Genomic DNA, 22,130 nt, shown 5'->3' on the forward strand with positions numbered 1-22,130 from the left:
AGTACACGATTTAGCATTCATAGTGGACAACAGTGTGATAAACTTTCAAGCAGGGGGGATACACAACCCAACATTACATTCAGTGCACTCATATGAAGTGTCCTTTCTTCCAGGATGATGTTGAACATTTCTCCTTTTCGCTACACACCACACACCTCCATTGCCCTTTTTTCTTCCCTACTGGAATGTTGACATGATTAGGGAACTGCTTTTCTGAGAGTTGTGCTAATTTTGATGATCCACGTGGAAAGCACTCTGTCGAATCCCCAGCAAACAACACCAATCCTGCACATACTTCTAGAATAGACTGAGAAGTGGCAAGTTCTTTTTTTTCTTTTTGATTATGTTATGCAGTATGGAGGCATTTGGTACTGCCATTATTATGCAATGTACAGCTAGTTTCCTCCACCACTTCACAGTCTTGTGATCTAGAGCCCCATACGATAGTCACTGATCAAATAGGTCCAAGCCAGCTTTTTTTTTTTTTTTTTTTTTTTTTTTTTACTGTAGTCAACAATTGCTGCAGGTTTCAGTTCCTCCATTGCTCTTCTTGTTCTGACACTCTGCAGTTTACCTGTGTGCCTTGTGCTGATCATCCAGATATCTCTTACCTTTCCAGCACAAGGCGAGCACATTCCCTTTGCAACGGAAGACCTGTTCTCCTTTTTTCAGCTTTGATCTCTTTTAGCAGTTTTGGAAGTCCTTCCTGTTTTTCATCACTGCCCCCAACAAGACCAGTATTACCTTCAGCTGATTGAACATTTGTGTAGAAACGATCAACATACACAGTGTGCCGTTTACCCAGAAGCTTATTGGTTGGTTTAAAAGGGTGGGATGGGGGCGGGGGAAGGGGGGGAGGGACCAAACTGTGAGGTCATCAGTCCCTTGTTCCCAGTAGAACAATTACCCAAGGGAAATAAGAAAACAAAGATGATGTACGGCACAATAATAGGAGACAGGAAGATCCAGAAGAACAATAGAAGGACAATAAACACTACAATGGACAAAACAGGCCAAGAAAACCACAAAGAGATGCAAGAAACAGGGAGAAGAGATTAAAGAGAAGAAAGCAGATTACCATGGCTGGCTGACCATGAGAATAAAAAAGGAGAAGCCATCCACTCTGCAACATATTAAAACCTCCACCCTAAAAGCCCTAGGGTGGAGGACACACAGGGACAAAGGACATGTGCTAAAACTCAAATAAAATGATAAAACCCACCTTCACGAATAAAACATAAAACTAAAGCTGCCGTTGAGGCATTATCACCCAACACCAAAGGTAGGGACCTGGGAAAGTTAAAAGTCAGCCGCAGAGCGGCTAAAAGTGGGCAGTCCAGCAAGAGGTGGACGACTGTCATTTGGGAGCCACAGTGACACTGAGGTGGGTCATCGTGACGGAGGAGATAACCACGTGTGAGCCACGTATGGCCAATGCAGAGTCGACAAAGGACAACTGATTCCCTGCGAGAAGCCCTCATGGAAGACTTACACACATTCACAGTCTCCTTAATGACACACAGTTCGTTGTGCATACTGTTATGCCACTCTATCTCCCAAAGCCGAGAAACCTTGAGGTGTAAGACAGAACATGGGTCAGTTTCAGACATGCCCATCTCCAGGAGTGGTTTCCACGTAGCTTGTTTGGCCAGCCTGTCAGCAAGTTCATTGCCTGGGATTCCGACATGTTCTGGGGTCCATACAAACACCAATGAATGACTGGAGCGTTCCTGGGCAGAGACGGACTTCTGGAAGTTCACCACTAAAGGATGGCGAGGGTAGCACTGGTCGATATCTCGTAAGCTGCTCAGAGAGTCAAAACAGAGAAGAAACAACTCACCAGAACAGGAACGGACGTACTGAAGTGCACGAGATATGGCCACAGCTCTGCAGTGAATACACTGCAGCCAGTGGGCAAGGAATGCTGTTCAATATGGCCTCTGTGAACATTGGCGAAGCCAACATTACCATCAGCCATTGAGCCATTGGTGTAAACAACTTCAGAGACCTGGAACACATCAAGAATCAAGAGGACGTGACTGCGGAGAGCAGTGGGGTTAACGGAGTTCTTAGAGCCATGCAAAAAGGTCCAGATGAAGCTTCGGCCGAGGTGTAGACCATGGAGGTGTGCATAAATGGACCTCAAGTAGAGGTGGTAAAGGGAAGGACTCCAGTTCAGAAGAAGGCCAAACTCAATCGTGAGCCGTGATCTGGGCAGCCAATGCGGAAGATGAACTGCCGCAGGTGCGAAAAGGAGACGGTAATTCGGATGCTCAGGAGAACTACTAACGTGTGCAACATAATTGGTGAGCAGTTGTGCATGTTGGATCCGCAATGGAGGGGCTCCGGCCTCCACCGAGACACTGGTCACCGGACTGTTTCTAAAAGTTCCCGTCGCTAGGCGAATATCACAGTGGTGCACTGGGTCGAGTAAATGCAACACTGAGGGCGCCGCCAAACCATAAACCAGACTCCCATAGTCAAGGCGGGATTGAACAAGAACTCTGTAGAGCTGCAGCAGCGTAGAGCGATCTGCACCCCAGTTGGTGTTGTTCAGGCAGCGGAGAGCAATGAGGTGCTGCCAGCACTCCCGCTTAAGCTGATGAAGGTGAGGTAGCCAAGTCAATCGGCCGTCGAAAACCAGACCTAAGAATCGATACGTCTCCACTACAGTGAGCGGATCGTCATTAAGATAAAGTTCCGGTTCCGGATGAATGGTACAATGGTGCCGTAAGTGCACGACACATGACTTCATGGCTGAAAACTGGAAGCCGTGGGCAAGAGCCCATGACTGCGGCATGTGAATCGCTCCCTGTAGGCACCACTCAGCAACACCAGTACTGGCGGAGCAATATGTAATGAAGAAGTGATCCGCATACAGAGAAGGGGAGACTGACGGCCCAACAGCTGGTGTTAGGCCCATAATGGCCACTAAAAATAGAGATACACTCAATACGGAGCCCTGCAGAATGCCATTCTCCTGAATACGAGGGGACTATGCCATTCTCGTGAATACGAGGGGAATATGGAAGGCACTGAAAGGACACGGAACGTACCAAGCGACAGGAAGTTTCGGATAAAAATCGGGAGTAGGCCCCGGAAACCCCACTCATACAATGTGGCAAGGATATGATGGCGCCAGGTCGTGTCGTGTGCTTTACATAAGTCAAACAGATGGCAACCAGGTGTTGGCATCAGGAAAAGGCTGTTCAGATGACAGACTCAAGGGACACAAGATTATAATTGGTAATGTGACCCTGGGAGAAGCTGCCCTGCCATGGAGTCAGTAGGTCACGTAACTCCAGGACCCAACTCAACCGCCGACACACCATACGTCCCAGCACCTTACAGAGAACATTGGTGAGGCTGATGGGCCGATAGCTATCCACATCAGGTAGATTTTTACCAGGTTTTAGCACCGGAATGATGGTTCTCTCCTGCCTTTGCTATGGAAAGACGCCATCGCACCAGATTCAGTTGAAGATGACAAGGAGATGTTGCTTGTAATCAGACGAGATGTTTATTAATCATCTGACTGTGGATCCGATCCGGCTCAGGAGCTGTGTCGGAGCAATGTGCAAGGGTGCTGAGGAGCTCCCACTCTGTAAATGGAGCGTTAGAGGGTTCACACAGGCGAGTACTGAATGAGAGGACTTTCCTTTCCATCCACTGTTTGAGGGTGCAAAAGGCTGGGGGGGGGGGGGGGGGGGGTAGTTCTCCGACGCAGAGGCTCAAGCATAGTGCTCAGTGAAGTGCTTGGCAATCGCGTTTGCATTGGTAGAGAGCACACCATTGATGTTAATGCCAGGGACACCTGTTCAGTTCTAGTACCCAAAAAGACGTCTGATCTTGGGAAGGTGACATGGCACCCAATGGTCGACATGTACCTCTCCCAACATTCCTATTTCCGTCATTTTATAAGCAGGTGAACGTGTGCACGGAGCCGCTTAAAGGCTATTAGCTGTTCTAAGGAAGGGTGCTGCTTAGGTTGCTGCAGATCTTGTCAATGCTCTTTAATTGCTTCAGCGACTTCCGGCGACCACCAAGGGACTGTCTTTTGCTGGGGGTACCCTATAGAAGGAGGGATCAAGTTTTTCGCCGCAAAAATGATCATTGTAGTGACCTGCTCAATCACAACATTGATGGCACCATGTGGGGGAGATTCAGCAGTGACAGCAGAGGTGAAGTCAACACAGTCTGCCTTGTTTAAAGTCCATCTGGGTAGGCATCTGTGAGCAAGACGCCGGGAGTGTAACAGGAAGATGGGGAAGTGGTCACTACCACCCAGGTCGTCATGTGCTCTCCAGTGGATAGATGGGAGAAGTCCTCAGCTGCAAATTGATAAATCGATGGTCAAGTAACTACCAAGAGCCACACAGAAATGTGTGGCGGCCCCAGTATTTAAGAGGCAGAGGTCGAATTGGGACAGTAAATTTTCGACATCTCTGCCACGATGTGTGCTACCCCACAAGGGGGTTATAGGTGTTAAAATCTCCCAAAAGTAGGAAAGGTTTACGGAGTTGATCAAACAGTGCAGCCAATATGTTCAGGGGTACCACACCATCTGGATATACGTTGCAGACAGTTGTTTCCTGTGTTGTACATATCCTGACAGCCACGGCTTCAAGAGGAGTTTGAAGGGACACAGGTTCACTACATACCGAGTTCAGGACATAAATGCAAACATCACCTGACACATTATTATATTCACTATGGTTCTTGTAATATCCCTGTAGCCGCAAAGGGCAGGAGTCTGCATTGCCGGGAACCATATTTCCTGGAGGGAAATGCAGAAAGGAGGTATAAAGCTTAACAGTTGCTGTGGCTCAGCCAGGTGGAGGAAAAAAATCACTGCAATTCCACTGGAGAATGACATGACTGTGACACTGAGAAGGCATGAAACACTCAATGAGGCAGTCTGCGCCTCAGGAACACCTGCTACCACCAGAACAGGCTATATCCACTACGTCTGAGGGTCTGACGAGAGGAGTCGAAGAAGATTTTCCTTTCTCACTGTAAAATCCTGCAGTCTGCTGAGCATGGTCTCTGCAGCTGACACAGATAGGAGGCGGGGTACATGGAGTATTGGGATTGGATGGACATCTCGACATGTGATGCTGGAAGTACAGCGGGAAGACATATGGCCGAACTTGCAGCACTTAAAGCGCCGCAATGGGGGAGGGATATATGGCTTGACATCACAGCAGTAGACTATCACCTTGACTTTCTCGGGTAATGCGTCATCCTCGAAGGCCAAGATGAAGGCACCGGTGGCAACCTGATTATCCCTCAGACCCCTATGTACGCACCAGACGCAATGAACTCCTTGTCGCTCTAAGTTGGCGCGCAGCTCGTCATAAGACTGCAAAAGAAGGTCCCTGTGGAATACAATACCCTGGACCATATTTATCTCTTGTGAGGCATGATGGTAACGGAAACATCCCCCAGCTTGTCACAAACAAATAATGCCCTGGACTGGGCAGAGGATGCCGTTTTTATCAAGACTGACCCTGATCATATTTTGGACAAGCCCTCCACCTCTCCAAACTTCTCCTCTAAATGCTCTACAAAAAACTGAGGCTTCATTGAGCCAAGGAGTCCCCATCAGCTCTCGTACATACGAGGTACCTGGGTGAATAAGATTTGCTACCATCTTTAGCTTGGCGTTCCTCCCTTGTTGGGGCCAGGGAGGGGAATGATTTACGATCATACTTCCTTGCATTGTACCGAGACTTGGAACACTTAGAGACTGCTGGCATTTGATCACCAGCAAGTGATGATGTGGTACGCTTCATCACGTGTCATCCACCCTGATGCTATCCACTCCAACCAGGGGTCCTCCCCACGGGTGCCACCCAGCTGCAGCAAAGGCCACCTGGCAGGATGGCCATTGCTGGGAGTCCCAATGCCCCAGGGTGATGTACACCTACTCCTTGCCATACATGGGGAGTTAATGGCGCAGGCAACAGCCCAGTGATCCCTTTGTAGTCAGGGGGCTACAACCAACAGGGTACATGGCGGCCCCACCACAACAGACTGGATACCGTGCTGGATACGAGGTGCAAAGAATTCCACGGCCATCGTCGGCGAAGAAAACAACACTGCATAGTGGGTGGAGGAAAACGCACCCAGGAAGGTGTCCTTGCTCAAGAGATGGAGGATGAGTGGGACTGTAATGTCACGACAAGAAAGTGGGCTAAAGATCTCAATGCACGTTGGACATAATGCACCATGTAAGGTGCCCTTCCCCTATTGGCTCGCTCTTCAAGAAAATTTTGAAAAATGGTGATCAAACCCTACAGGGGATCATCACATAAAGGCCGAAAGGTGTGAGACTCCTTTTAGTTGCCTCTTACGACAGGCAAGAATAACTCGTGCCTATTTTAAAGCTTATTGGTCAAACGCTTCACAACGTTAGAAGCACTATCGTCTACTGTCTCACCTCTTCCATGGTATACATCAAAATTCCAGATATATCCTGGTCTTGATTCAGCCACAATGTACAGCTTCAAACCATATTTGTTTGGTTTATTGCCCATATAAACCTTGAAGCCAAGCCTACTCTTTCTCTGTAGGGACAAATTCCTCCGACTGTTATTACTGTGTGAAAACAGTAACTGTTCTCGAAGAACAGAATACTGTTGATGACCATGCAGCTTTTCCCTGAAATAAATGGTGACTAACTGAAACCCTCAACTGCCGACAGGTGTTGTTGATATACCTCGAAGTGGACAGTTGAAAATGTGTGCCCCGATCGGGACTCGAACCCGGGATCTCCTGCTTACATGGCAGATGCTCTATCCATCTGAGCCACCGAGGACACAGATGAATAGCGCGACTGCAGGGACTTATCCCTTGCATGCTTCCTGTGAGACTCACATTCCCAACTGTCCACAATACTACATATGTAATGTAAAAGTTTTGGAATTTCTCTCTCAATGAATTATGGAGAGGTCTAACTTTATGAAGTGCATCAAAACCTGGTTCACCTTTCTTTTTTGCCTTTGTGTTATCATTGAGGTGAAACATAGATAAAATGTTTATAAATCTATCTCTTGACAAAACAGTGGGACAAAAATTACAGCTGACGACAGGATCAGTACTCCAGTGGCTCTTCATGTCTGGCCTCTCAGTTATTGCCATATGCAGCAAAATAGCAAGGATTTTTTTCATATCTGCAATTGTTACAGTTTTCCACTGTTTGCACCTAGAATTAGGCAGAAGATTATTGTCAGACCACAGCTTAGCAAGTTTTTGCCTGGCATAACAATTTGTCTGTTCCATTGTTGTTATGAGAGTATTGTTGAAGAAATAGAAGAATATATCTGAAGAATCCACTTATTCTTTAATAGATACATTCTGTACCAATCCTTGAGGTCCTGTGTATACAGCTATGTCAGGAATTTTGTCAACATCTGTCCAGCCACCATCAGTCACTTCTACTTCTTTTTCTACTGTGAGTATTCGCAGATGTAGAAGGCAAAACATGATATGATTCATTACTTGAAGTACTTGCAGGAGCATAATTCATAATATAAAATTCTGGGAAGCTAATAAAAGAACCATCTGCAGTGACTAAATCTGAAACAAATCTTGACTTACCGCTATTTTCAGATGATGTATAATCCGAATCATCATCAGACAGCCCTATTTCGCCATATGCAGGAACTCGTCAACAACTTCATAAATCATTTGCTCCAAACGTTTATCCTGTTCACTGCACATATCGAAAAGAAAATCAACACGAAAACACTCAAAACAAATGAAACTGAGAGGCTGCCAATGCCAGACAATGTCTACGAAGTAAGATACAATAACAAAGTCTCTCATAAACACAAAGTATTCCACCGAGTTCGATGCTTCTATCAAGTGCTCGCAGTTGAAACTATGAAGCCTGCAGACCACTTAGACTTCGCAGGAGTCGTAAATATACATTTGAATCCACAGAGAAACATTGTAACTGCCAAGACATAATATTATATCGGCCACACAATTCTGTTTCATTCTGAAGATGTAATATTACGTCGGCAGCACGCTAAGTGTTAAAGAAAATAAATATTGAGAGGTCAGTGTCAAAATTCCCATATTCCTGAACACGGGTCGACAAGAGGTTCGCGAACTTACAGGACATATTGCCTAAACTGCGCATTTCTGAGCCAAAAATATCCTTTGTGAAAGAGAAGAGTTATCCCAGAATATAATGATGTATGCCAGAAGTGAATAAAATAAGCAAAGGAGACTACTTTTTGAGTTGGACCCTCACTTATAGCAGATACTGTTCTAATAGTAAATCTAGCAGCATTCAGTTTTTGAACAAAATCCTGAACTTGGGCTGTCAGTGCTGTATTCTATTTGCTAGGAACTCTTCAATCCAATAACAGAGATTGTCTACACTCTGTAAGCTCTTATTTTGTTCACTAGACAACAGTGTGGACTGTACTGAATACCTTATGGAAGTTGAAGATTACAGCTTTGACCTGGCTGTAAGTATATAATGCCTTCCGGGTCTTGTGAAACAACACAGCAGTCTGGGTTTCACAACATTGTTATTTGCAGAATCCATGATGATTCCTATAGTGGAGATAGTCTCCAGCAAGACCATATTACACAAATGTAAACAATGTTCAACAACAGTAGAGCTCCAGTCATAGAACAGCACATAGTCCAAGAGCAGCAGCATATAGTTTCTATACATCAATTTATTAGTAATTTTCTGAAGTACTACTGAGTAAAATTGAACTGTAGCTGTGTATTTATTTGTTTTTAATAGTGCTATTTATTTTACCGCAAACAATTGTGTATTTTTTCAATCATTCGTGTAGACTGAGTTAATTGTAGCTTAGTTTTCCACTCCTGTAAGTGCTAGTGCCAATTTATTTAGTTAATCTATGCAACCTCTGTGACTTGCACTGATTTGTACATATATTTGTGATTTCATATAGTTTTTAAAACAGTAGGAAATTGATAGGCACTGTGTTTGTTGTGTGCAGAGATAGGGAACTGGCTGCTGTCCAGCAACAGCTAGAAACTGCGTCGGCCACGGTCAACATCCTTTAGGCCACTGCCCTAAACTGCGGTGAAGTTGCAGCAGCAATGGCAAAAGCTGTGATGCCTCTGGTGCCACTGGAATCTCCTAGCATCCAAAGAAGAGTGGTATGGTTGTCACAAGATTGTTCACACGGTGGGAAAGCTTTATGCAGATGCTCGATAGAATCCATTGGCACATGTTACAATAGAGGTGTTGTGCATCACGAACAGGGTTTATGTTGAAATCTCGAGTTTACTTTTTAAGATCAGTCAGCCGACATATCACCACCTCCCACATATGTCTCACGAAATAATCACGATGAGAAAAGTAGAGAAATTAGATGTTATATGGAGATTTACCTACAGCAATTTTTCACACACACCATTTGTGAATGTAACAAGAAAGGGCGGAAGTAAGTACCCATCGCTTGCAGAGTATAGATGTAGGTGTAACTGATATTAGCAATAGTCTTGTGCAAGCATTTGATGACCATATTTGAAAGCAGGAATGACTCCAGTGAGCTACAATAGGCTAAAGCTAGAAGTTCTTTCTCATACTTTATGTTGAATTGCAGAGTAGCTGCTGCTTTTATTGGTTACCCTCAGACACCGTAATGGAAGGTTCATCTGTGTTTATATTTGTTTATGCTTTTTTAAAATCATCAGTTAATTGATAGTCCCACCAACTGTGATTTTTTCTGTGCACATGAGCAATGGAATGATAAAAAATTGAATTTGCGCATTTATGGATAACTAAATAATCATGTTCATGTGTGAAGCAGATGAACATCTGTAATCACTGAAGACTTGCTGCAGAAAATTAATACAAAAGTTCAAAAACAGTTCCCAATCTTGTACTTGTCTACAAAATCTCAAGTTTCAAGAACTGTTCTTTATGAAATTATTACAGAATGCTTAACTACCAAAAGCTGTCCTTGCCTTGGCTACCGAAAATGCTGTACAGTTGGTACAAAATCAATCTAATAGCCAGTGCTTCGAATTTCCTTCAACAGTACAGCAATGAAGATGTGAATGTTTTAAGCTGAACTGTCACTGGAGGCAAAACGTGTGGTTCATGCCACACCTGAATCAAAACAAAAATACATGGATTGGAGGCATTCAACATTATCTTTCAAGAAAGTGAAGCTGAAGCACAGAATTTTCGCACAAAGTGCGGCAATATAGAGGTTGGATAAAAAAAAATGGAAACAACAAAAACACAGACATTACCATGTCTAATATCGTGTAGGAAATCCACTGGCACTGAAAACAACTTCCAGTCACCTCAAAATGGATAAATACAGGTTCAGTACAGTTTCCAAGGGAATCTTATATATTCTTCCAGGAATATAGTGACAAGTTCTGGCAACGATGATGGAAGTGGATATCGATTGTGCACACTTCTCTTCAAAGTTCAGCACAAAACCTTAATAATACTGAGATCAGGTGAATGTGGTGACCTGGGCAGATGCAACAATTCATCCTAGTGCTCACAAAACCAGTCCTGGATAGTGCAATCTATGTGACAGGGGACCCTGTCATCTTGGAACACAGCATCACCATTGGACACAAACACTGTATCATGGGTTGGACCCAATCAGCCAAAATGGTCACATAATTCTCAGCAGTAAGGTGATCTTGCAGAGCAACCAGGGCACACATGGAATACCATGATAAGGCTGCCCAAATCATCACTGGACCCTTGTTACGTTTGACACTTTGAGAAATTGGAAATGGTGTGAAGAGAGATTCATCTGACCAAACGACCTCCTTCCATTTGCTCTACAGTCCAGTTTTTATTACTTTAGCAACACATTTTCCTGTTATCTTCTGCCAGAAGGTGGAGCCACTGTCTCTGAATGCTTGCATGCATAAAACCTCTTTTTATGTGTGTGTTCTCCTGCCACTGCTTGGTGAGTAGAGTTTTTATCTATTCAATTACATTATATTAAAAACATCTGATGCTGTGTATCTCGATCTCAATATATTCCAGTTAAGTCGTTCCAGAGAATGACTCAATTCCAAGTGTTCTTTATTTTTATGAGCAGATCTGTGCACCCCATAACATGATTGGCTCCTATGTTACACGGCAGGTAATTCAAATTTCAACCAAGGTCATTTTTCGCACTGTCAAGTGTACATCTGACTGATTACACTAGGTGGTCCCACTAGCACAATTCGTTGAGCTCTGCATCACCATTGGATTTAAGCCTCTTCCTTCTATTACCACCACCAACATCATCAACAACAGCAATATAAAAAATTAACATTACACCACACAACACTCTACAGAAATACAGAAATTTTCAGTACCGGGCATAGCTCTGATCTATGTTGTCATTAAAATGGTGACACAAGCAACTCATAAAAATCCAATTTGTCGACTATGACCTATGACATCATACACACAACAATAATAAATACACAACAATGATAATGATAATAATTTCCTAATAATACAAATATTAAAAATAATCAAAAAACAATATGTAACTAACAGGGTACTCTCACAAGTTCAGGGTTTTTGAAGCTCATGTTGGCCAGCCAAGTAAAAAAAAAATAAAAATTAACCTCTCATTAATTTTAATCTCCATGACACCCATAAACAACACAAAATCAATAAATGTAAAATTATAAAATAATGAGAAATTTTGAAAAAAAAAAATTTGATCATCTCCAATTAACCTATATAGTTACATTCATTCAGCTCTGTGATACTCACACAAGTGCAAACAACTATACAGAAGAATGATAAACAGTAATTTCAGGTCAATAAACAATACTGCAGATAGCAAGCCTTAATTTTTCAAACCACTTACACCTGCAAATCGATCTCCATAACTTGCATTCCCAACAGCACCAACTAAATCTGCCACAGATTTTTTTCCAAATTTATGGCATCTAACACATTGGGTCAATACCTCATTATATTTCATAATAGGATTCACAGCAATTACATATCAAAAACACACAACAACCTCCAAATTTTGGAATTACAACACATTCAACTACTTTCCAACAGTCAACAGTCAAAATTCACCAAACTTCATTTATTACACAGCACATCAATTTCAGTCCTTGTGTGACCATCTTCAGTGCTAAAGAAGTATAAGACATAACATCAGACATGAAGACCATATAATAAAACACAGCATAAGCATATCGAGTACAATACAGTTCTGATGAGTACATACAAAATATTTAAGTCCCGAAGACTCCTCCAATAAAAGCACATATTACAACTTCAACTTAGCATCTATACAGAAGAACATAGCAGCTAACAAACAAATTTTTTAAACAGAGGTTGCAACTTACTATCACATGCAGCAAAGCTCAACACATGACGCAGGTACCGCAGTACACTCTTTATTCAAACAACACATTACACCGAATATATTTTATTAAAAAAGTGGGGACCAAGATTTTATACAAGAGAACAGTAAAAACCAATTAAAAATTAAAAACAGACACTTTGTAACCCGAGAAATGAGAATAAAAATAATATAAAATATACAGCAATATGAGACTTTAATAAATCACATCATATGTAATGTGTTAATTGAATAAAGAGGATATTGTAGTGCATGTGTCATGTAGCAAGCTTTGCTGCACATGATTTTAAGCTGCAAACTCAGTTCAAAATTTGTTCATTAGCTGCTCTTCTGTACTGACGCCTTGGTGAAATTGTAATATGTGCTTTTATTTGCTTAATCTAACAAGACTTAATATTTGGTATGAACCACACATCAGAATATATTGTGCTCAATGTGACCTTATGCCCATGTTCATTAAATGGTCTTCATGTCTCATTTTAGGTCTTTACATTTTTAGCACTGAAGATCGTCACACAGCGACTAAAATCAATGTGCTGTAATACATTATTTCAAACTTATTATGACCAATGCTGCCAATTTTCTTGTTAACAATACTAATACTGCAGTTGTCGAGCTTGTGGTCTCCAATAAAATCCAATATCATCTTTAAAATGCCTTCAACTCATACACCAACTTTCAAATACAGAGACACAATGAGTCACATATCACAACACCATTGCATCACAAAACCCTGTAACGAACACCTCAGTTGACTTCTCAGCACATTCCACCTTTAGTAAAACAGTTACACTTCATACACTTCAGAAACCTGGCATGCAAGCAGACGAAGCCCCAAAATTGAAAGGCTTGCACCAGGATGTCACCCACACAATTCTGTACCATCTTCTCAGCTGCTGGGCCTTATTTCAAACATCCTGGGGGGAGGTTTGGAGTGGCATCTCAATGTGGGCAGTCCTGTCTGATAAAACTGGTCACACAACATGGAGATGCTTGTATTTAATTTGGAAAGGATGGCCAGTTTGCACTGTTACCAAACACACACTCATTGTACCTCACCACTATCAATAACAAAACTGCGCACTGTAATGATAATATTAAACTTAGTAATTTCCCAAAAATAAAAGTTAAATTACAATGTGGCCATTCAGATTATAAAATAATAAGAAAGTTTAAGATTCAACAACATATTGTTGTTGTGGTCATTAGTGAGGGAACACAATCTCAGATGGGTACAGAAAAAGGGGCAGGAAATTAGATACAACATTAGAAAAGAATCCTCCTCACAATCGTGGAAACAAGTTAAAAGGGGCAGGAAATTAGACACAACATTAGAAAAGAACCCTCCTCACAATCATGGGAACAAGTTAGGGAAACCAAAATCATCCGACTTAACGAATTCACCTCATTGCTTAGTTTATAAAATACTGTACATAAAACACTGTTCTTATCGAAACAGTTGCATTACAACTAAGATTCTATTAATGCAGTAATTTACCTGAATTATTAATGGTCTGAATGCACAAAGCCTTTCTTCTTCCACATGAGATGGATATGCACTGTAGTCAAAAGTAATGACTGTACAGCGGCTGCTATTACAGTGTCCTTGGATCTGTTAATAAGTAAAAATTGGCACAATAACAAAATATTGACAATACTGAGGTACAGTAGTGGCAGCAGCCAGACGCCAGAATTTAAACACAATCAATTTATTACATTACCATTTGCAAACCATAAGATCCAAGACCCAAATTGTACACAAGTATAGTGTGGTTGGGCAAAAAGTGTGCTATATTACGAATGAAACCTATGCCTTGCTGTTCCTGTCCTCCTAAAACCTGGAAGGCAAAATTTAATAAATGCACCCAGATGTTAATACAGCAAGGTACCATTCCGCAGATAATAGCACAAAGTAAAAAAAAGTATTTCTGGACAAACTTACATATGTTACGACAATAGGTAACGATGTGTTTTTCCATATTTCTGATGGGTATAGACGTGGACTTTCAGTAAATCCCAAAAGATTCAAATACTTTTCATCAGCAACAAGTCGCATAGACTCTGCATTTTCAAGGTTTTCCTTTAACAAAAAGAGCATTATTGATTAAAATGTACAGCTACACAGTACACAAAAACAGTTTTGAGGCAGAAAAGGAAGATTTTTCTGTGGATGGGATATACAGTGTGTCCCATTTATCTTGACCACACTAAATAATTGTTTGTCCAGATGCAAATTACAAAATGTTTCAAGCAAATGTTCTTTAGCCGCCAGGAGGACATCAATCAGCATGATTGCCTTCATTGTAGCTTTGTTTTTTACAAAGATATGAACAGTGGTATGACTTTTTTAAATGGCACCCTCTATTTTTTATTCGGTAATTCATTTCCTCTCCTAAAGACCTATTCAAAAATGTATCACAGTGTACCATTCATTGAAACACAATGTTATTAATTACATAACACAACACTGACTTTGAGCCCGTGATCACAAACTCGTCCACTTGCAGGAGTTGTCAGAAAACAAATTAAAACCGAGTAAAAACATAACACAAAATTGACTTTGATTCTCCTATACCATTGTCCAGGAGTAAAACGTTCAAAGGTGCTCACAAGTGGTGACCCAGGACACTGATACACTGGTGCACTCATTGAATGAAAGAATTATTTACTTCTTCCAGTGTTGCCTGCTGAAGAGAATTACAAGCAAGCACGATATGTTCCTGCGTGTCCTCTGGAGTTGTTGGAGTATCGTAATAGACAACATCTTTAATGCATCCCCCAAAGAAAAAAGTCCAGAGGATTTAAATCAGAAGACCTAGCAGGCCAACTAACTGTTCCCCCTCGACCAATCCATCTGGCAGGATACTTTCGGTTCAGAACATGACGTGCACGCAAGGCATTATGTGCTGGACATCCATCGTGGTGATACCACATAAGCATTCTGTTTCTTAGTGGCACTTCATCCAGAAGAGGAGGAAGAATTCGTCTAAGGAAGTTGGCATACACAGTGCCGTTTTGATGAATTAAGGGCCAATAATTCTAGTACCAAGCATCCCACACCAGATGTTAACTCTCCACTGACGCTTATATTCCACCTGTCTAAGCCATCGTCGGTTTTCGCTGGACCAATAATGCATGTTCCTTGTATTTATCTGTCCTTTGTTTGAGAAGGAACATTCATCGGTAAATAGAACATTGGAGAAGAAGTTCGGGTTGGCGAGGATTTGCTGCTGTGCCCACTGACAGAACTGTACACAATTCTAGAAATCATTCCTATGCAATTCTTGATGTAGGTGTACACGGTAAGGATGGAACCGGTGACGTGTAAGAATACGATGTACACTGGTTTTAGGAATGCCAATCTCGTGTTCAAGCTGCCGTGTGCTCACATGTCAATTCATAGCAACGGAAGCAAGAACCGTAACTTTGGCAGCTTCGTCTGTGCGAGTGCTACGACGATTTCGTTGTCATGGGTTGAACTTCCCGTTTCCTGAAGCATCGCAACAGGACGAGAAAACATTCGTCGGGAAGGTGGGTTCTTGTCAGGATATTGCCCTCTGTACAGTTCCGCTGCCTGATTAGCATTTCGCCTACCTCCAACAACAATAATAAAAGAAACGTTATGTCGATGCAGTTTGTAGAAAGGACAGCCTTTAGAGTATGCCTACTCTACACAACAGTATTTAAAAGGACTAAACTACTATACTTAATTTACCTGTACATAAGAAAACAATATTGCAATTATTGTTCTGCTAACTTACATTCCCCATAGATAAGTAGCATTTCTACCTTCTCCACGTTGGTGTACATTCTACTCACACAACTCTTCAACTGAAGATGGTTGACGGAATGACGGGTGTGCATTCTACTTATGTTTACATTTGTCCTCTGTCAGTGTCAGTATGTAGATGTGTTCCATTACCCTGAGTACCTACGCTGCACTAAGTGCTGGGGGCGTCAATGTTAATGTTGTGTTATGTAATTAATAACATTGTGTTTCAGTGAATGGTACACTGTGATACACTTTTGAGTAATCTTTAGGAGAGGAAGACAGGGTGCCATTTAAAAACGTCATACCACTGTTCATATCTTTGTAAAAAACAAAGCTACAACGAAGGCAATCATGCTGATTGATGTCCCCCTGACAGCTAAAGAATATTTGCTTGAAACATTTTGTAATTTGCATCAGGACAAACAGTTATTTAGGGTGGCCAAGATAAATGACACACACACACACACACACACACACACACACACACACACACTTGTGTAAAATTGCAAAACTAAGGTTACTAAGGTTATTTCTTAAAGTCTTCGGTGTGTGTGTGTGGGGGGGGGGGGGGGGGGGAGGGGGGGGGCAATTGCTCAAAGAAGAATGTGAGAGTGACACACAGAAACTGATAGATATAAGACAGTATTGTTTAATCATGCAGGAGTGAGTAATGCAAAAGAATGTGGAAAACGTGTATGAAATAACCATTAAGAGTGTCACCTGGTTTAAAAGATGCATACAGGTTCAATTACTGGCAGCAAATAGTTACAATAATCTCAATGCATGCAAATAAGAGATTTCAAGCAATGAAGGCAAATATATTTTAAACAGCAAGTTATTGGAAAGATCACAAATAAAAGGCAGCTAATGTACTCGGTGAGAGAAACAATTAACAACAATTGTATACAAGTAGAACTCTAACGTGGGCTGAATAGGAAATCAACATATGGACATTTTGGGAGTGGATACGGAAATTGGTGTCAAAGCAGGAAAAGAGAGCACAAAGTGAAAGTACAGGTGGGAGGAGGACCGTAATTGCAGCATTACCAAACCATTAGAGACAGAATAAATCCACACCCACCTGACTACTATGCAGATCACACTTAAGTACATGGCAGCAGAGGGGTCAGGAACCACTTTCAGACTATTTCTCTATGTTCCACTCTAGAATAGCATGTGGCAAAAATCAACATAGTGCAAGCTCTGACTTCTCTTATTTTAATATGAAGGTCATTTTTTGTATGAAGATAAAAGTAAAAGTAATTTCGCATTTGTAGGAGAAAGTTTGTGAACAAAACTTCATTAAAAGATCTCATCGCAATGAAAAGTGCCTTTGTTTTAATGATTACCTCCCTGACTTGTGTATCATATCCATTTCAATGTCCTCTGTCAGTCCTATCTGGTAAAGATCACACACTGTGTAGCAATACTCCAGAAGAGAATGGACAATTAGTGTAGGGCAGGCAATTTCTTTAGTAGACTTTTTTTGCGTCTTCTAAGTGTTCTGCCAACAGAACACATATTTTGGCTAACTTTCTCCAAAACATTTTCTATGCAATTGCTCCAATTTAAGTTGTTCATAATTGTAATCACAAAGCATTCAGTTGCAACAACAATGGGTGTGATTTATCATGTAACCAAATTTTAACAGATTCTTTTTAGCACTCATGTGGAGAACCTCACACTTAATTGTTTAAAATAAACATTATTTTGCAATGATGAGCTTACTGTATCGTAAACAACAGGAGCACTTGCAAACTTTTGACAGGGACACAGAATATAACTTGACTGTTGCTTACAAAGAGAACTACAGTTTTTATGCAGTTGCATTATATTTATGTTAAATATGTGGTTTTGTACTCAGACGTGGAACCTTCTAGCTAGGGTTTCAGCATTTTACTGTTTGATCCAATAAACCTTCTTCCATTCCCTCGTCTACCAGAACGCCAACCCTGCCACAGCGAGATGGCTTGCATGCCTCAACAATACAGATAGCCATTCAGTAGGTGCAACAATGTCTGAGGGGTATCTCTAGAGAGGCCAAACAACCATTTGGCTCCTGAGGTGGGTCAGAAGCCTTTAAGGTAGTTACAAGGGCAACAGTCTGGATAATTGACCGACCTGCCCTTCTGACATCAGAAACCATTGCCATACTCTTTTGTTACTGCAAATAACTAAGCAAGGGGAAACTACAGCCATTAAGCTTCCCAAGGACATGAACCTCAACTGTGTGGCTTAATAATGATAGCATCCTATTGGGTAAAATATTCTGAAGGTACGGTAAGCAAGTTTCCCATTCACACCTTCATGCAGGGATTACTCAGGAGGAGGTTGTCATCAGGAAAAACAAAACTGGCATTATACAGGTCATAATGTAGAATGTTACAATCCCATAATTTAGTAGGTAGGCTAGAGAATACAGGAAGGGACATGGACATATTGAAGTTAGATACAACAGAAATTAGTGTTTAGCAGGAAGAACAGGGCTTTTGGTCAGGTGAGTAACAGGTTATCATCAAAAAATCTAATACCATAACTGTAATGAAAGAATAGGTCCAATAGTGAATTAAAAAAACAGGAATGCAGGTAAGCTACAATGAACAAGGGAATGCATTGTCACTGCCAAGAGAAATACAAAGCTAACACCATCACGTTAGCAGTACAAGTTTATATGCCAACTATCTTCGCAAGGGAAAGAGATTGAGAGAATGTGTAATTAAACTATAGAAATTACTCAGATAGTTAAGGAGGTGAAATTTTAACTATGATGGGAGATTTGAATTCAATAGTAAAAAAAGAGAAGGGACAAAACAGACTGGACAAGAGGAATGAAAGGGGAAACAAGTAGCAGAATTTTGCGGAGAGCATAATGTAATCATTTGTAACACTTAGTTTAAGAATTATGTAAGAAGGATGGATGTAGGGAAGAGATCTGGTGATTCTGGAAGGTATCAAATAGATTATATTAAAGAGAGAGAGATTTTGAAACTGTATTTTAAACTGTGAAACATTTCCACTGACACATGTGAACTCCGGCCATAATTTATTGGTTATGACTGGCAAAGTAAAGCTTAACTGCAGAAAGGTATGAAATTAAGGATAAACCAAAAGAACCAAAGGTTGCTGAGAGTTTCGATGAGAGCATCAGGCAGTCACTGACAGGAACATGCAAAAGGAATAAAATAGAAGACAAACTGAGTGCTTTCAGCAATGATACAGTGAAGGCATCAGAGGATCAAATAGGCAAAAGTTAAAAGTCCAGCAGAAATCTACATGTATGTACATATTCCAAAAGCCACGGCAGAGGGGACCTCGTACCGCTAGTAATCATCTCCTTTCCTGTTCCACTTGTAAATGGAACAAGAGAAAAATGGCTATCTATATGTGTCCATACAAGCCCTAATTTCTCTCTCTTCTCTTCATGATCCTTACAGGAAATGTACGTTGCCGGCAGCAGAATTGTTCTGCAGTCAATTGTAAATGCCAGTTCTCTAAATTTCCTCAACAGTGTGTTGCGAAAAGAATGTCATCTTCCCGAGGGGGATTCCCATTTGTGTTCACGAAGCATTTGATTGAACTTACTGGTAACAAATCCTTGGGCAACACAGGAGATATGGAGTTTTATGGACCAAGGAAGGAATCACCAAGTGCAACAAATCTAGCAGGCATATGGTAATACAGAGGCCTAAAATTGCCACTGATACAAAGTGCAAAATGGACAAGCATTTCCATTGTACCAGTAAGTACAGCTTTTTTCCATTTTTACGTTCCATTCATATACAATTTGTGGGAGGAATGACTGTTTAAGTGCCTTTGTGTGCACTGTAATCAGTCTAATCTTGTCTTTGCAATCCCTGTGCGCCCTAAAGCACTAATCATCATTGCAATCCCTACAGAAGAGAGATATAGGGGACTGTAGAATATTTGTTAATTCATCATGTAAAGCTGATTCTTAAACTTACGAAGTAAGCTTTCATGAGATGGTTTGCATCTATCTTTCAAGCACTCACTATTTCAATTTGATCAGTATCTCCATCAGCTCTGTCAAGGGTCAAACAAAAATATGTAATTGATGGTGGAGAAATTATAGAGCACATAAAATCCAAACTGGCAACAGCAAAAAAGAAAGAAATGTTTCTAAGAAAGAGAAACATGTCAGTATCAAACAAAGTGTAGTGTCAGAAAGTCTCTTCTGTAGGTGCTTGTCTGGGGTGAGTGAGTTTTTGTTTTAGGGTGCAAAAGCAACAAGGGTCATACGCACCCATGTCAGAACCGTAGAACACTAAGAGAGAAAAAAAAAAAAAAAAAAGGAGTTAAAAACAACTACACATTAACCTCAATCAAAAAAAGGAATGACAGATAAAAACAGGGACTTGGAGAAAGATCCATACAATATGACAGAGAGATGAAACTAAAGATTAAATGTCCTTCGCCATATTGCTATGAAGGATAAAAAGTAATACGCAGTCGACAGCCCGCACGTCATTCGGTAAAATGGCTGATAACTCAAACGAGAATGTAAGTGGTTAAAAAAAGGGCATTCCATCAGAAAATGGTGAACCGTTAGAGGTTGAGGGCAAAGCGCACACAGCGGTGGAGGAGTATCACTTAACAAATGGCGACGGCTAAAAAGACAGTGCCCAATATACAACCTAGCTAAAATTATCTCCTCGTGATGACAGGAGGTCATCCAAGCTGATGGGGGAGGCTTAATTCCCTGGAGCTTGTTCCCATGAAGGGAGGACCAATGGTGATGTCGAACTGACACCACATGCTGACAGACGGCAACACAGAGATCATCAGAGGGAATGTAAGAACTAGCTAGCTGAGGTACAAGCAGCATTAGCGGCCTCGCTTTCTGTCAGACCGACTGACCAGGAATCTACATAATCATCATAGTGACTCCATCAAGAGTGAGCAAGTGACAGCTTTCCTGTACCCGTTGCACTACGGGATGGACGATTAGGCCAGGTAAGACACATATGAGGGCCAAGACATATTTCCTATTGAGCATGAGCTCCAGGAATTTTGTAGTTTCAACGAATGGAAGAGTAATAGGCCCAAGATGTAAAGACGGTGGGAGAAACTAATTGCGCTGCCAGAAAGTCATACGAATGGTTTTGTCAGTGGATTAGCAAAGATGATTGAGACATCGCTAAAAATGCCGCTCAAAGGAGACAAGTCCATAGAGACCTGCAATAGATGGCAAACTCAACAAAGAAAAGGGAGCCAGAGATGTCCAGCGGGAGACAGGCCATAATAGGGCTAATGGTTACAGCAAAGCGAACAACGCACAGGACGGAACAGACACACACACCATTTTCCTGGATAAAGGTGTCCGACAAGGCAGAACCCATACATATCTTGGAAACTCGGTCTTTTAAGAATTGCTCAAGAAAACAGGGCATGCGGCCGCAGAAGCCTCATGTGTAATGAGTACAGAGGATACCAGTCCTCCAGCAGGTGTTGTAGGCTTTCTCCAAATCGAAAAACACAGCCACTGACTGGTATTTCCACAGAAAACCATTCATGACATGGATTGACAAAGCACCACAGAACGGCGCACTTGAAATCCACACTGTGCAACTGTTAGTAATTTGCAAAACTCAAGCCACCATACCAGCTGGGCATGAATCATATGTTCCATCACCTTGCAAACACATCTGGTGACAGAAATGGGGTGATAACTAGAAGGAAGGAGCTTGTCCTTGCTGGGCTTAGGCATGGGTATGACAGCAGCTTCACACCAGTGTCTGGGAAATGTACCCTCTGCCCACAGCAATTGTACGAGGACTATCCACAAAGTACATTACGTTTTGGAATTAAAAATAAATAAAGTATTGGAAATTTTTTTATTATATACAGATGAAAGCCACACTTAAATACTACTTTTCTACATAGTTGCCATTTAAATTAAGGCACTTATTGTAGCGATGGACGAGCTTGGAAATTCCTTCGTCGTAAAATTCGGCTGCCTGCGCCTTCAACCATGTGGTTAC

General features: G+C 41.5%; 1 protein-coding gene across 1 annotated transcript in view; it reads right to left on the bottom strand.

Moving 5' to 3' along the window:
- The window catches only part of LOC126175131 (uncharacterized), a 63,370-nt gene that overhangs the window by 31,274 nt on the left and 9,966 nt on the right, over nt 1–22,130 (bottom strand). Inside the window, exons 2-4 of the mRNA XM_049921684.1 lie at nt 14,302–14,439; nt 14,081–14,197; nt 13,858–13,971 (exon numbers count right to left, since the gene is read on the bottom strand). Coding sequence (XP_049777641.1) covers nt 13,858–13,971; nt 14,081–14,197; nt 14,302–14,439 — 369 coding nt within the window. The remainder of the gene's footprint in view (nt 1–13,857; nt 13,972–14,080; nt 14,198–14,301; nt 14,440–22,130) is intronic.

This window comes from Schistocerca cancellata, chromosome 3, assembly GCF_023864275.1.
Source record: "Schistocerca cancellata isolate TAMUIC-IGC-003103 chromosome 3, iqSchCanc2.1, whole genome shotgun sequence".
Lineage (NCBI taxonomy): Eukaryota > Metazoa > Arthropoda > Insecta > Orthoptera > Acrididae > Schistocerca > Schistocerca cancellata.